The sequence below is a fragment of the Centruroides vittatus genome, unplaced genomic scaffold (assembly GCF_030686945.1).
Source record: "Centruroides vittatus isolate TY-2023 unplaced genomic scaffold, ASM3068694v2 contig_1012, whole genome shotgun sequence".
Lineage (NCBI taxonomy): Eukaryota > Metazoa > Arthropoda > Arachnida > Scorpiones > Buthidae > Centruroides > Centruroides vittatus.
This window is the reverse complement of record NW_027120659.1, coordinates 1,072,078-1,089,562: the sequence shown is the minus strand read 5'-3', so window position 1 is coordinate 1,089,562 and position 17,485 is coordinate 1,072,078. Positions and strand designations below refer to the sequence as shown.

General features: G+C 27.4%; 1 protein-coding gene across 5 annotated transcripts in view; it reads right to left on the bottom strand.

Moving 5' to 3' along the window:
- Positions 1 to 17,485, bottom strand: part of LOC136984409 (supervillin-like) — a 119,681-nt gene that overhangs the window by 12,532 nt on the left and 89,664 nt on the right. For all 5 annotated transcript variants that reach the window (XM_067281490.1, XM_067281416.1, XM_067281650.1 and 2 more), the window contains 10 exons: positions 16,613 to 16,819; positions 14,141 to 14,261; positions 12,382 to 12,589; positions 9,344 to 9,436; positions 7,658 to 7,874; positions 7,150 to 7,307; positions 4,899 to 5,045; positions 2,570 to 2,706; positions 1,492 to 1,671; positions 789 to 908 (listed from right to left, as the gene is read on the bottom strand). In XM_067281490.1, the coding sequence (XP_067137591.1) occupies positions 789 to 908; positions 1,492 to 1,671; positions 2,570 to 2,706; positions 4,899 to 5,045; positions 7,150 to 7,307; positions 7,658 to 7,874; positions 9,344 to 9,436; positions 12,382 to 12,589; positions 14,141 to 14,261; positions 16,613 to 16,819 (1,588 nt within the window). The remainder of the gene's footprint in view (positions 1 to 788; positions 909 to 1,491; positions 1,672 to 2,569; positions 2,707 to 4,898; positions 5,046 to 7,149; positions 7,308 to 7,657; positions 7,875 to 9,343; positions 9,437 to 12,381; positions 12,590 to 14,140; positions 14,262 to 16,612; positions 16,820 to 17,485) is intronic.

The window sequence follows — 17,485 nt, the reverse complement described above, 5'->3', positions numbered from 1 at the left end:
AAAAATCAATTCATAGATTATTGTAAGTTGAAAATCAGTGAAAAGAGTGTCAAAAGACTTCTAAAATACCAAAAATGAAGACCTGGACTGCATGCATGATGGCAATGATGATCGAAGGGTTGAGTTTTATGAACTCATAAGGAAAAAATATCAGAGGATGCTTGGATAAGGTCTGGTAGTTTGACAATGCATGTTCAAACTGAATAGCCACCTTATTTGACATGACTGTGTTAACTGTCATGTTATCTTGGAGAAAGATGGGAACTTACTAGGAGTGACATCAATTAGCAAACTTGTTTCATTGTTTATGATACCATATTATAAATTACAGCGATTTTCGGAATAAAATTACATTTCTCAGAATATTTGGGAGAGAAGGAAAATTTTTAATCAAATTTGCAAAGCATAATATGTCACTGTAAACAGTTTTAAATAGGGACAGTTTACTTTAATACTTTGAATGCATTGTATTACAATGCCATACTATATGTATATATGCTTAGATAATGTATTAAAATTTTTTAAATTCCTGCTTTTATAATTTTATTGACTAAAATAATATAAATATATCAGAATAATACAGAAAAACATACAGAAAAACATTCAATAATTTATTGCCAATTCCAGATACTACAGTACTGTTATTTGGATTCTCAAAACAGACTTTAAAAAATTGAAGACACTATAGAATTACGTGTAATATTTAACAAATTATAGTGTCTTCAAAACTACAATAAAACAAGTTCACTTTTTTCAAATTACTAAATAATAATAATAAAAAAAATTACCTTATCAGGTTGTAGCATTTCTATCCTAGGTAGACTACCCCAGAATTCTTGGTACGGTGACAATGTATCGTATTCAACACAATATACCATATTTGTGTCAATAATGAATGCCTCGTATATCTGAAAAATAATAATTTTAAAACTTGCATTTTGTTTTAAAAACCTTTTAAAAATATTTATGTTTTGACTCCATAAAATTAAAATGAAAAAATAATACTTTAATGGCATAAATACATCATTATGAAAAATTCAAGGTGTCTCCCTGATGATGAGCTTGTACTTGATGTACTTGTGGGGAAACCACAAAAGTACAGTATATCTACTCCATTCAAGCATTATTTATTTTATTTTAAATACTTTATTAAAAATATCCATTTTTCTAAAAAAGCTAAAAATATGCTGATTATTTACTGCTTTATCAAAATATTTTTGAGTTACAGTACTCATGTTACAAGATTTTATATACATACTTTTATTAATATATAAGAGATAATCAAAAAGTTTTAATATGTGTTAATATATGTTTTCTATGTATTTTAAGTCAACTGACTGGCATCAATAATTGTCCAGCATTTCCATATATTAATTTATTATTCCAATAATGTTATACCAATATTTGTATACCAGATGATTCTAACAAGTTTTACTTAATTTAATCTAATATATATTTTTACTCATTATTTTCAAATATATTTTAAATTACCTCATCTTCTTCGGGATTTCCTGCCTCAGAACAATCGCTTTCTTTTCCTCCAAGTATATTATAAAAAGTTTCTTTTACATTAGGAGAAGGACTTTTTGTTTCATCAATTGTTAAGATATCTGCAGTGCCTTTGAAACATAAATCTTTCTTCTGTTGCACTGTTAAAGCAATTTCAGCACTCTAATAAAAAAATAAAAGAAAAATTGCATTCTCAAGACAAGGTAAAGATAATTTTTTTTAATGAAAAAATAATTTAAATTAACCATAAATTAAAAAAAACAACTACAAACTAAATATAAAAATGATAATTAAACATTTAAATAATATTGCAATGAATTCTGTATATTCTCATGTGCTAATTGCTCATAATTTTCTGAACAAATTATACTGAAATAATTTTTACAAAATCAAAATAATAACATAAAGCTATATCATTATTTTACATTTACTTTTTAAATCATTTTAAAGTTTTCTATAGTTGGTATGTTTCTACCTTCAACAATTGATTCGATGGTAACAAAACTATGTTTAGAAATGGACTATTGAGTTCGCCGTTGAGCCCAAAAGACACGAGTGTTCAACGAACCAACATGGCAACTTCCATGAAACATGTAAATTTTGCATATCCCTTCTGAAATATTATTTATTAAGAGAGGCACAATTGCTGCTTTCTCCTTACTTAAGTCAGCCGTCATGAAAAGCAACCACTCAACACAAGCATTTGAAAACTACAAAATGTGACATCAGATTGTTTAACTGAGGGACTCAATGGAAAACTCAATGATGATGTTAGTGTTGAATTTAGAAACAAACTATTTTAGCAATAATTAAATTTATGAATAGTTATTCTGAGATTAATATGGCTGATCGATAAGTTTCTAATAACACATTCTAGCTACTGCTGAATTCTTAATAGAATTTACTTTTACATAATTATACAAGAGTTATTTTTTTTATTGTTTCTTAAACAATATGTAGTGTAATTAATTGATCACTTGGCATTTCCTCATCTCTTTATTTTTAATTCAAACTTCAAAAATTTTAATTCAAAAATTTCAAATATAAAAATATTTCATACTTTTGCTCTTTCTATAATATTGCTATATTTTCCAATCAAATTAAAAATTTGATTGTGGGTGACTAGAATGTAACAATCGCCTTGATTAATACTGGTTGCTTTTGGTTCTACTAATCTTGTTTGAATGTGTCTTCTTCCTGTAATATAATTAATAAAATTAAAAACAATTCAAAATTATACATTTAACAAATTTTAAAAAAATATAATTGTTACATACATATGTTCCCTCTACTTATGAACAGGTCAGGTTCCTGAGGTTTTGTTATGAGTCAAAATGTTTTTAAGTTAAACACTAACCTAGAAAGTATGTTTTTACACAGAATTAATCACTTATTGTTAATGTCTGATCCCTCAATGTACTTAATAGAATTTGTTACACACATTTACCCATTCACCAGTGTTCAGTAGATGTTTCAAACACTGTTTTTTTCACCTAACCTAAATTTCCACCATTTAGTTTTATGATGTTCAGTTTAGCTTCCATAATAATAGAGTGACACGCTTGCATTTATCTCCATTGCTAGGTATATTACAGGTATTATGTTTTGGACACATTTTTGAAGCACTAATTATAGAAGTTTATAACAATTGCAAACGTCAACAAAAAATGCTATTACTCCAATGTTACCAACTTTTACCACTACCTTGTGAGTGACAAGAGAACTTCAGAATCTGCATAAAATTTAAATTTTATACATACTGTCAAATTAGTATAACACCTCAAAAAAGTCTGAGAGTCCAGTGACAAAATTCACAGGTAACGTAAACAAATGTTTTTGAGCTCCCAATAATAAGCTCCTGTTTTCAGGCTCCACTGCCGATCCTGTGAACCCTAAGGGATTACAGGATTGGCAGTGACCTAATTTACATTGGATATACAACTAGATCTTTAAAACTGAGGTTCAAGATATTGAAGCCCTTGAAATTTTTAAAGTTGAAAGGAGGGGAACATTAATTATAATAAAGGACAACAAATTTCATATGCTTGGAGAGCAATGTATGATCTGGCATTATCTATGGAATTCCATCCAATCAACATAGACCACCAAATTACATCATGATGCAGCTTCATATGTCTGCTGAACCACACAGAATTTTAATTTAAATTCAAACATAAGAGTTAAATGGAATGTAAAAAAACTAAAGTTCTGAATACTTACTTTATCTCTGTTGCTAATGACTAAATTTTTTTACTCCTCAGACTACAAGGGGAACTTGTATAGCAAAACTAATTTAACTACTGTTCAATTGGCAGATTTTGTTTTTAACAGATAAGGCCAATTTTGTGTTTAAAGAGTTAAAGGAAAGCAGAAAACCTGAAGCAGAGTTCAGGAGTCCAAAAACATTTGTTTATATTTATCCATGAATTTTTTTGCTCGGCACCCGGAAGTTTTTGAGATGTATTATATTATTTTGATTAGTCAGTGAGAAGGTGTTTGAACTAATGTATTGTCAAATTGTTCATAAGTCTAAAAGATCATAAATTGAATATTTGCAAGTAAGTGAGCATCTGTATTTCAATACAGGGAAAAATTAATCAATTGTATGTTTATTGTGTCTATTATTAAAATGAATAGATCATTTGACAAAACACAAATGAACTAAAATCAAATTATAAATAATGCATTAACTACATGATATATGCTGTACTAATCAATACTGAAAGCAAAATTACTGATAAAATAAATACAATAAATATAGTCAAAAAATATTTATTAAAATTCTGTAGCTGATAGTAAAATCCAAACCTAGATAAATAATGACATACATATAATATAGTCAGAAAATATATAAATAATAAAGTTCTCAAAAATAAAGTCTATCAAGTACTATAAAATGATTAAATAAATTGAAACCTTTAACTTAAATACACTTTTTTGGCTCCTAAACATTTATAAAAAATTGTCATCAAAACTTCCTACTTTTTTATTAACACATTAGTTTGAAATAAATACTTTTTATTTATTGTTATAATATTGTTTTCAATCCACATCAACATCAAAATTAAATCTACATGTAAGAAGAGTTCCTCTATTTATGACTAAGAATCAATGTACAGTACTACAGTATTTCTGTACTGATTGTAGTTTTATCACACATTATGATTTGATTATTGTTAATTTGTATTTATCATCTACTCTATATTTGTAATTATAACACATAAATTTAGTTCAGATGTTACTATTTGTTTAATTTTAAATTTTTAGTTCATTTTTTATTTAAATAATATATTTAACCTATAATTTAAAGAAAATTTATTAGAAAACAAACATTTTATATCAATATTAGCCTTTTATTTTCTGAAAGTAATAATAATTTTTTAAATTACCTTTAATTTGCACAAGCATAACATCTTTTATGGGCAATAAGGCACATCCCTCTGCTGTACTACTTTTTTTTAGAGTAACTGCTTTAAAATCTTCTGTACTTGCAAGACCGGCTAAAGCCGATAACGCCAAATCCGATGTCTTACTTACTGAAATTATTAAATTTATAATATTAATTAAAATTTTAAATAATTTAAATTAGAATATTCAAATTTTCATTTATAAAATAAAAGCTTATATGGCCTATAAAATTTTAATTTCTTTTTCAGAGCAGCTATTTTGAAAAATAAACAACATACGAAACAAAAACACAAATGATATTTTCATTAAATTGCTTACACACATCAGCAAACAGCAACAATGCTTTCAATACATTTATTGAGTGGGGAATATTCAGTTTTATATATTTTTATGTTTAACACAGACCAGACAACTCAAATTTGTTTTGTTTAAAGATCATTGCAAAAATTATCTTTAAATAAAACATTTTTTAATACAATGGAAGTCAAATGTACAATGTACAAGAAGTACAGTATAATAAGTAAAAGTTTAATAGTTTTAATCTTTATAATGCAATTAAATTAGTAGTAACATTCAATTGATTCGATATACAAATTCCAGATCCTGCAACTGCTGAAAGAAGAAATTCCTATTTTTTTTTTTCTTTTGTTGAAATTTCTTCCATTCAAATTTACAATGGCCCACCAGTGGCCAAGCGGTTCTGTTCCCTGAACACTGGTTGTTTGGTCATGGGATTGCACCTGGCCAGAGTGGGCTGATCACATGGAGTTTTCTGGGTTTTCTCCACATCTGTTTACACACACATGCCTGAATAGGGGTTAGTTACCCTTAAAAAAAGACCTCCTGGAAGGCAACTCCTAGGCAGATTGCCGAAGTGTCACGTTGCCATAACTTAATAAAACAAACAAACAAATTTACCGTAATGGAATTTTACAAATTTAAATGGAAAAAAATCCTTTTAAAAAATAAACTTTAGATGAAAAGTTATAATTTAAAGATTATTTAAACATTACGTTAAAGATAAATTTACAACTACAGTAGAGCATCATTATCCGACCCCCGATTAACCGACTTATCGGTTAACCAACCGCGTTCTAGTCGGCAAATTCAAATGTCCGCTAGTGATGTGGCGCTACAATATTTGGTTATGTCTTGGCTACTTTAATATTATTTTTGTTAAATTTTTGCATGTTTTAGCTGGCAGCACTGGCTCGACCATGAAAGGGAGGCTAGTATTTAAACCAGGCCTAATATACTATACTAATAATGTATTTTTTCATACTTTTCGGTTATCCGACTTTTCAGTTATCCGACCAACCCCAGTCCCCAATTAAGTCGGATAATCGATGCTCTATTGTACTAAGAAATGCAGTGCTTAATAGTGAAAAACTCCAAAAATATCTTAAAAACTAGATTAATCACTTTAATTTCTAATGTTTTTGGCCTTATTTAACTGACCTTCTTCAGAATAAACTTAAAAAATAAATGATGGCTGTATTTGAATAGAATGAAAAATTTAAAACATTCCTGAATATACAATTTAAATGTCACTACTGGACCTTATAATTTACAAAAATTCAATATATAAACTCAAATAAAGTACGAAAAAGTTTAAATAGAATGAAGAAATAAAATAAAACATTTTGTTCAATTCAAATGCAATAATTATTATACAACAATAAAATTACACATATAGCATTGCATACAATTTGCAGGACTCATATGCAATACCACAAATATAACTTTAATGTCATTACAAATTTCCCACTGCACAGTTACTTTACAGACCCCTGTACTTTATAATAGTCAATTTTACAAGAGAAATGCTTTTATATGTTAACATGAAATTATTTGCATATTAAGAAAATGATTTCCTATTTCTTTAAAAATAGAAAATCTGTAATAATGATAAAATTAAAATTTCAGAGCATTTTTATTTTAATAAAATATTAAACAAGATATAATAAACAATTATTTTTTAAAATCTATACACATCTTTGACTAGATTTCCTAAAAAAGAAACTTCAAAAAAATGCTTACAAAATAAAACTTAGTAAGTTAAATTAGAAAAAGCTACTCTCAACTCTGAAAACATCTATTATTATTTAACCCACAGAATTTGAAATCTGATCATAATTAAATAAAAATATATTTAACAACTTTTATAAAATGCAACTTCAAAAATCGTTTCATTCAAAAGTTAAATAAATATTTAAAAAATTATAAACTTACATTGCTTTACTTTTATACTTTGTAGCTCTCTTTCAGCTACACCTGTTTTCACTTCTAGATATTCTTGTTGAAGATCTGTGCGTGAAGCTAAGGCACGAATGGGATTGCGTGTAGCCGATCGTCTTGACTGTAATCTTACTGATTTTCGTTGAGCTAACCTACAAACAGAATTATTAATATCGAATTGTGTATAGTGAAGGTTAATCATCTTTTTTCACAACATAAATTCAAATATGTATAGATATTGAATAGCATTTGTATACATACTTTATGCTAGAAAAAAAAACAATGATATTACCTATTATAAAAGCAAATTGACTTTTTGAATAATAATAATAATAATAATAATAACATACAAGAAATCATTATAATGTAATAAAATTTTATAAATTAAAGCATTACTCTTGCCAAAGCTAATCATTATATCAATTACTAGTTAAAGTTATTTGATTTACTGTCAAATGTAGTCATTTTAAAACATCCTATTAGTATAAAATCAATAACTTACAATTGATGAGATTCTGAGGTAATTTCTTTTAATACATCTTCATTAATTTCTATTTTTTCTTGTGTTTCTACTTTTTCTTGTGACTTTTTTGCAACAACCGATTCAAAAAATGATGTAAAAGTTTCATTATCTGCTTTTGGAACCAAAACTCTGGTTGCGGATAAATCTTCTTCACTTTCTGATGATGACGATGAGATATGATTTACAGTTGTGTCTTCTGTAATATTTTTAGACAGAATAATGAATAATTCAAATTTTAATTAACAAAAAAATACCACCTCCTGGTTTATATTCAAAAATACACATTCAATCACTTAAACTAAGCAAGGAAGCATTTTTAACTTAATCGTTTAGCCTAAAATTAATTAGCTTTAACCATAGCAATTATTAAATGAAATAAAATCTGAATTCAAATACAGTAGAGTCCCAGAAACTTAACTCTTGATAACTCAACATTCTGTAAAACTTATCTTGTCATCCAAAAAAGAAATATATGTACAGTAGAGTGTCATTTATCTGAAATCCAGTTAACCAAAAGCTTTCCAGTCGGACTGCGTCAGACGTTTTTGATACTAGATTAACTTCTAAAGTATAATTTGTTTGTTTTTATATTTTTCAATATAAAAACAAAAAAATTATTTATTTATTTATTTATAAATTATTATTATCGTTAAAAATTATTTCTTTATTTTGTACAAACAAAATAAATAAATAATTTTTAATGATACAATAGCCTTGATTATTATTATAAAAATTTTCGTTATGCTTAAAATCGACGAAAATTCAACACAAAGCGACACACAACGGAGAAAAATTCAACATGAAGCAACACGCAACGGAGAAAAATTTCAACATTGGCTAGGTTAATATTTTTTTTCAAACATAATTGGTTATCCGAAAAAATCAGTTATCCGAACAACCCCAGTCCCCAATTGATTCGGATAAACGACGCTCTACTGTAATGTAATTTCTATCTCTATAACTTAACACTAGGATCAAATAAGTTATTGTTCTTCAATGAAAACAGTTCAAAATAGCAACAATTCCATGTGTTAACAAACAATATTATGCTTTTTCAAAGTGCCACTGCAAAACGCCACGACACAGGTGTCACTAACTTGAAAGCAGCCACCAAATAGCCAATACTTTTCTAAATTAAAATTTTATGACAAATAGAAATAGTCACTATTGGTTATGTAGTTAATATACATATACGAACTTGCATACTGTATAATACCTTTATGAAAATTCTGCTAATTAGACAAGCATCACTGCTATACTGTAAAACTTATCACCTGCTCAGTTTACGTTAAGTTGAGTTTGCGGGACTCTACTATAGTATTAAATATGTTTAAAAGTTTAAGTTCTTAAAGTTTTTATTTTTTTTCTAACTGCAATTATTCAAAGAGATGTAGTTAAATATGTTAACACACTAACTAGTAACTTAAATATTTTTTAAGTTGTTAGCAAAAAATAAAATCCATAAATTAAAACTAATTGCTAATTTCAATTTAATTATTTAAAACTAACATATTTAATGGCTAATACTTTTGTATCATATAATAGAGTTGTGAAAATATTCCTTTAATATAAATAAAATGGAATTTTGAACTATTCATATGTTCAAAATTAAATTAAATTAATCAAATAATTTATTTTTAATTTCTTAAAAATTTTAAAACTTACTTTTTAGAGCATTGGGCATGGATTTACTTTTAGATATGGGAGTAGGTTTATGCTGAGGAGAATTTGAATTTCTTATGACTTCATCTATATTAGCTGCAGAGATAAATATTTAAATACAGAATTATTTCACTTATAAAATTATAATAATATGATATTTAAAAATTTTATTTAAGTATTCAAATTTATCTTATAAATGTATTTTCACTTTTAGTTTAATGTATTTTCCTGGCAAGTTTTTAGTGATTAAAGTACATAAATTTTATTTTACACTGAAAATTTAATCTAAAAAATTTATTAATATATTGTAGACTTGAAAACTGGATGCGACAGTAATCAATAGACTCAATACAAATAAAATACAGCAAGAATTATTAAAAACTAGCAGACCCGGCCACGCGTTGCTGTGGCTCAAAATGTATCTATTATAAATGTATAACGCCTCCCCGTGGGGGGAATTTCAAAAAATCCCTTCTTAGTGTACATTCTCTTGACGTACCCTATTAAAACGCAATCAAACACGCATCTAAAATAGTATAATAAAAGTCGAGTTTTTCACTGTAAGCCTTAATCCTGTCCCTCTCCCCCGCAGGGAAATATCGAAAAATCCATTTTTAGTGTATATTCTGTTGACGTAACCTATTAAAACGCAATTAAAAACGCAAAAAAATCGCATCTAAAATAGTATAATAGAAGCCAAGTTTTTCACAGTAAGCCTTAATCCTGTCCCTCTCCCCCGCAAGGGATTATCGAAAAATCCCTTTTTAGTGTATATTCTGTTGACGTAACCTATTAAAACGCAATTAAAAACGCAAAAAACCGCATCTAAAATAGTATAATAGAAGCCAAGTTCTTCACGGTAAGCCTTAATCCTGTCCCTCTTCCCCGCTGGGAAATATCGAAAAATCCCTTTTTAGTGTATATTCTGTTGACGTAACCTATTAAAACGCAATTAAAAACGCAAAAAACTGCATGCAAAATACTATAATAAAAGTCAGAGTTCTTCACAGTAAGACTTAATCCTGTCCCTCTCCGTCGCAAGGAAATATCGAAAAATCCCTTTTTAGTGTATATTCTGTTGACGTAACCTATTAAAATGCAATCAAAAACGCAAAAAACCGCATGTAAAATAGTATAATAGAAGCCGAGTTCTTCACGGTAAGCCTTAATCCCGTCCATCTCCCCCCAGTAGGGGGAATTTAGATGTGTATATTATATACAAACACTTGCATATTCGAATGCAACGTTGTGTCAAAATTCAAAAGGAATCGGTAGGAACAAACAAATGTTATATTTTATTTATATAGATAGATAGAAAATGATCTGCTTTAGTCCATTCTAACAGAAAAGCATAATGCCTCACAGAAAAGCCAACTTAGGTTGTCAGAAGTTAGCGCCATCTGTTGGACATGAAAGCCTTAATCCATATATGAATATATTTTTGAAAGGGGGGAAATAGTGGTCTTCACATATGCCACAAACCTTCGCGGGAGTGTATTAAACAACTTCCCAAAGTTTCATGGCAATCGGATAAATAGTGTGGTAATGCATGAAGGACAGACACACAGACACACACACAGACAGACATACATTCGTTTTTATATATATAGATAACCAACATTTTCAACTACATTTAGTAGTCATCATTAAGTCTGTTGATTATTATTTCTTTAATAATTTATGTCTCATAATAGATAAATAAAAATTTCTGAGCATTATGAAATCATTTATTCTGAGTATAGAACGAACTGTCTTATTTCATACAAAGATATACAAACAATAGTATTAAAAAAATGGAAATTAAAGATCTCAAGGACAAATTTTAAACTAATTATATTTTGTGAAAAAGAAAGAAAACACATTATTAATAATTAATGAAATGTAAAGTGAAAAATTTATATATAAAAATGTAGGCTTAATAAATAATATTCTAAAAAATATTGAAACAATACAGTAAAACCTCGTTAATCCAGACTAAGGGGATTACCAGGTGTCTGGATTAACTGACAAAAGACCCATAATGCATTTCCTTGTACAATAAAGATTGAATAGTCAATTACTTGTGTTTCCTTGTATGATTTGTTCTTCAACAAAATTCGTTCTTATCACTAAAAGATCTATCAGGAGAACAAGTAACAATTAAACAACAGTATTCAGTGTTATAAATTCATTAAAATAGTAGTAGTTATTTTTATTTAAAAAATGCAACTGAAATAGTTAAAAACTTCTATGTGTTGTATACATACATTCTATACATACAATATACATAAAATTTTCTAAGCCTGAGTGTATGATAAAAGATGCTAAGACAATTATATAATTTAAAAATTACCATCATTTTTAAATTAAAATTTTAAAAATATATTTTATAATGTGTGTGTACCAACTTGCTAGTGTAACATGTGAGATAGTTATGATGTGCACAGTTGTCTGGATTAAGTGAAATCAGACTTATTAGGGTCCAGATTAACAAGGTTTTACTATACATATTTTGTTGTAATGAATGAGAACAAAACTTTATATTGTCAAATTTTAAATATTATAAAAACAAATTCTATATGAAGTGTCTAATAAGTGATATGCAGACTGAATGTTGTAGTCTTTATCCAGTAATTCAGAGGAGAGATACATATTTGCTAAAAAGTAAGTAGTTAAAGGAATCAAGACTGATAGAAAATATCAGAAATTTTTGAATTACTAATAAGAGTTTAAAAAATATAAATTAAATAAAAAGTTATGCAAAGTATTTTACTTAATTAATAAATTGCATAAAATGCATAAATTATTAAATAATTTTGTTAAAATAAGCAGATTGGAGTTAAATCTATATTAAAACAGATTTCTAATATCATCACCAAATTACTTGAAAATAAAGAAAATAATAATTATGACAACAAATAAATTAATTCTGAACTTAAAATACATGTAAGTTTTCAGTGAACATAATTCTTTATGAAATGGCAGATTTGTTGTCTTGACGTATATTGGAATTATTCATATTTTGTAATATTAATAAAATAAAATGAAACGATACTACATACATGTTTTGCTTCTAAATTTAACAGGCTTAGGATGTCTTCTTTCTCTGTCTAATAATGGGCTTTGCTGAGGAGCATTTTGACCCATTTTTCCAGCAACTGTAAATTTGGTGGCATCCTTTTCTTCTACTCTGGTACGCCATTGATCTTGAGCAACTTCAAGAAGTGATAGACGATCAGCAATAATAGATGAGCGTTGATTCTGCGAATTCTTTTAAATAAAAGAAATAATTAATAAATTAAAATATATAATTAAATATAATAATGTTTATCTAATATAAAAAGTAATTATTAACAAAACTGAAATTTCAGTTTATTTAATATGGAAAAAATTACAGTTAAAATGTTTTTAATATATATTTCTTGTTTTTATTAATTATTATAGAAGATTAAACTATAAAAATTTTTAATCAAAAGTTTGCAAAGACTATCATCTCCTAATAATTTACCCAAATGTCTGTATAATTTTAAGTTCTCTTCTCCACTGCAGCAATGCAACTCTCACTTACCAAATTTTATTAATTTTTGAATTTGGGCAAGCATTATCTGGCAAAATTTGATATATATAACTTGTGGTAAAGAACACTATCCAACGTAGATAATATTATCAAGTAAATTCTATCACTGCTGTATTCAAGAAATAATTTTATAATATTTTTTGAGTTTCAAGATGATCAGTTACTTCTGATACTATGACCTGGCTCAAAATTAACTAAAGTACACTGAAAAATGTAATATACTTTGTTAAGATTTATCAAATGATTAAAAATAATAATCTCTCTTTCTTACCATTATATTCTTCTAAAATTATTACCAATTTTACTGAACAACAATGAAGAAAACTAAAAATATACAATTAATGGATTGTTCTAAGGAAGAACTGAATTCAAATTTGAATGCTGCAGAAATGTATATTATATATATTACACCAATAAGTGATTCACAAAGGGCTCAATGTATAGATGTACAATGTTATTCATATATCATTAGATTATTGTACTATTAAATCTTTAACTGTTAATGATAAATTTAAAATATAATTGTGATTATTATATTGTTGTATTCAATCATAATCAATTTTTTCTTTCCCAGTTGTATTTAGATTATGATTTTTGTTTCATTTTTCTTAATTGTATATTAAAATAAAACAAATTTTATAAAAGCGAAACTTTTACTAATATATTTTTAAAAAATTTGAAGACTAAATACAACTAAAAATTTGATGTCTTCACACATCCTTTACAACCACAAAAACACAATTAACATGAGCAAAGTTGACCTTTCTTTTGAGGTTTTTCTCTGTTTGTTAATATGTAAATTGATTAAAATTGTATTTGGTCTTCAAATTATTTTACAATATATTTCATCCTGGATTTTTGTTTTCAAGAAATATTTTTACAAGAATCCAGTGTAAGAGGGACTTTTAATCAAATTAAGTAACAAGAAGCAAGAACTTTGTGAAACTTTGAATAATAGAATAAATGGTACTTAGAACTATTTTTAACCTGTTTGATTAAATCTGTCAAAGACTTGAAATATGCTCTAAATGCAGAGCTGAAAAGCTGTTCTTTAAAAGAATAAAAACATTTCTCTGAAGAAATAAATTTTTAGTTTCTTGAAGTAAGCATTTTTTAATACTTTATGTATTTATTATGGCATCAAGTAATCAGAATCATTTTAATCAATTTTACCATTTATAAGTTCTTAGAAGAAACAGAAAATTTGAAAAATACTTATAAAGTGTAAAAAAAAAAACTCTTACTGATGACTGCTTTGATGCTTGAATTGGTGATGTATTAATTTCCTCTTCTGGATTATCTGTTTTTAATGAAGTCAATCTTTTACGCCACTGTTCCTCTCCACTTCTATGAAGAGCAGCAAGTCTGAAGTAAATTGCAATAAAAAAATAAAATATACATCATCCACAATTATATATACAATTATACTGTATAGTTATAGATTATAAAATTATCAATATGACAATTTAGTAAAATATTCAAATATTATTAATGTGAAATTACAATGTATTCATGTCCTAATTAATATGATTATTTTTTACTCTTTCCATTCTGTAGATACTAAGAGGGACCTTTTTTCAAGCCATCATTGATTTGGCTAGTCCACAATAAAATGGCCAGGTGGTGAGAGACAGGGCCTAACATATCCACCCCAAAAAATTCCTAGGATTTTTTGACTGCCCAGAATTGATCCCAAATCCCCCAAAGCATTAAGTTGATTCTTAACCATATCAGCCATCTGGTCAGCTAGATTAATATCATTTTTATGTTCTGATTAAATAAAATAAAATTCCATAGTATTTTACTTCTTACATTTCACAAGAAATGGCTAATGAACTTTAAAGAAGTAATATGGTAAGTCATTTTACAGAAAAAGATAACATATACCGTCTGTCGGCATTACATAAAAATGATTGATTTTGCAAGTACTTTTGACAGTTATATACTGTCGAAAGAACTCGTAAAATAAATTATTTTTACGTGACACTGACAGACAGTGTATGTTATCTTTTTCTTTTAATATTTGGTACGTATGGCTATTTAAAACTTTATTACAAAGTCATTTTATTATGACAAATTTAACATCATCACATCATGTACATTAAATATGAGTTATGTATATATATTTACAAGGGCAGTTTTTTTTTTTTTCAACCTCTGATGGTCTGTAAAACAAAGACAAATGTAAATAACAAAACGAATTTATTACCAAAATTTAGGTACAAACATAGTTACTTTTCGACACAATCACTGTGGAAATTGAGGCAATTGTCTATCTTTGCACAAGCTTTGAAATCCCCTCTTCATAGAATGTTGCCACAAGTGATTGAGATGGGCCTTAACATTGTTTTGAAGATCGTCATTAGTCTCAAACCTCTGCCCCACTAGCCAAGTTTTCAGTTCTGGAAAGAGGTGGAAGTCTGAAAGGTGAGTCTTCACACATCAAACGTGTGAAGACTTTCACCTTTCAGACTTCCACCTAGCTTGGAACTTTTAAACACCCATCATACAGCCAGGAGTGACTTCCACTTCTTTCCTGAACAGAAAAAGTGGCTAGGAGGGCAGAAGTTTGAGACTAATGACAATTTTCAAAACTACATTAACAACCTATCTCAAGTCACTGGCAGCAACATTCTATGAAGAGGGGATTTCAAAGCTCATCCACAGATAGACAAATGTCTCCATCTTCACGGTGATTATGTCGAAAAGTAACTATGTTTGTACCTAACTTTTGTTAATAAATTCATTTTGTTATTTACACTTGTCTTTGTTTTATGGTCTATTGGAGGTTAAAAAAAACCACTCATGTATATTTATCTGTCATCATAAATTTATTTTGAAATAAATGATAATGTTTTTACTCTCACAAAAGTTTTACATCAAAAATTTTAAAAATTGTATTATAATATAAATTTAATTAAATATAATATATTTTGTATTTCATTTAATATTATATTATTAAAACAGAATCACTGAATATATGGGTAAATACAAATAAAAACATCCAATAACCTGATTTTCACTAAAGCAAAACAATCTGCTGGATTATATAAGGATATTTTATGGCTACTATTTCATAATTGAATCTTAAGTAATTAGGCATTAGGTGCTATCTCTTAATAAATTTAATAATTATGAATAAATTAATATTTAATTTAGAAAGTTCTGGAAGAAAATCAGTCTGGAGTGGAACTCAAACCTGCAACTCCCATTTACTCTGCAAACATGTTGCCAGTTATGCTACCCAGACCTACATCCAATCTTTGCCTCCAGAATTATTAATAATTAATATATATATGAACAAGATAAGCAGGGATTGCATGTTCAAGTCTCACTCTGGACTGATTCTTTCCTTCCAAACTTTCTAAATTAAATATTGAATATTAATTTATTCATAATTATTAACTTTATCAAGAGATGGCACCTAATATCTTGGCAAAATTACCTAACACAATAAACATCTTCTACTATTAACACTGTAGTGAGTAACACAAAGTCACAGACAAAAAACCTTTTACAGTGTTGTAAACAACAGAAAACCAACTAACATTTTTGGCCTCCACCAAGGCCTGCTTAAATTACCTAAGATTTAATTATTATAATAGTAGACTGATGTAATCTAGCAAATCATTTGGCCTATAAAGATAAAAGTATTTAATAGAACTATATCAAATATTTCATTAAACTAGTGTTTGCATTAAAAAATATTAAAATACCTTTCTGCTATACTTCCACCGGAGCTTTTCACAACTCCTTCTTTTTCAAGGGATGTTAAAGGTTGAGTAAAGCTCCTTTGTGGAGGTATAAATTCAGTTTCAGTTGCAGAATGAGATTTCACAGTTACTGTACTTTCAATTTCAACTTGAGTAGTTGATGTATTTGATGAAATAACATTGTGACTTCTCAATTCGTGCACACTTTTCCTACAAAAAATATCCATTAAAAGTCTGTTATTAAAAATAAATAAGATGTAAATATTATTTTAAATTCAATTCTAATTCTAGCTTTGTTTAATATTTGTTATAAAACATTTGAATATAAAATCTTTTAACTATAATTTATAATAAAAGCTCAACCTTATTGCTAAAACATTTATGCTTTATAATATAAAATTCTAAAAAGAACAATATCGTGTATAATTGTGCATTGACTGTTAAGTCACTCTCATCATCTTGTCATTGCAGACTACTTACTTCAGTGCAAACACAGTGACTGTTACTCTGAAAACTTATTTGATTTCAGCATTCATCAGTATAGATTTCATAAGGCTGCTGTGGTGTATGCTGTATACTTCTTCATAAAACATAGAAGAAATCAACAACAACAAAAAACAAAGCACTACTCGTCCATTCAATTTGGAGCAAAGACGGTTTAAAGGAAAATTTCACCTAATGTTTGATGAACTGCATCCATATCCCCAAAAAATCTTTGGATATTTCTTTATGAGTGTTAAGAGTTTTGATGAATTACCAATTTTCAAACCTGCCATAACTTATCAAAAAACAAATATGCAATTATCAATTCCACCTGAAGAGAGACTTGCTTTAACTCTAAAGTATATAAGTTAAAAACACTATAATTATGTTTAT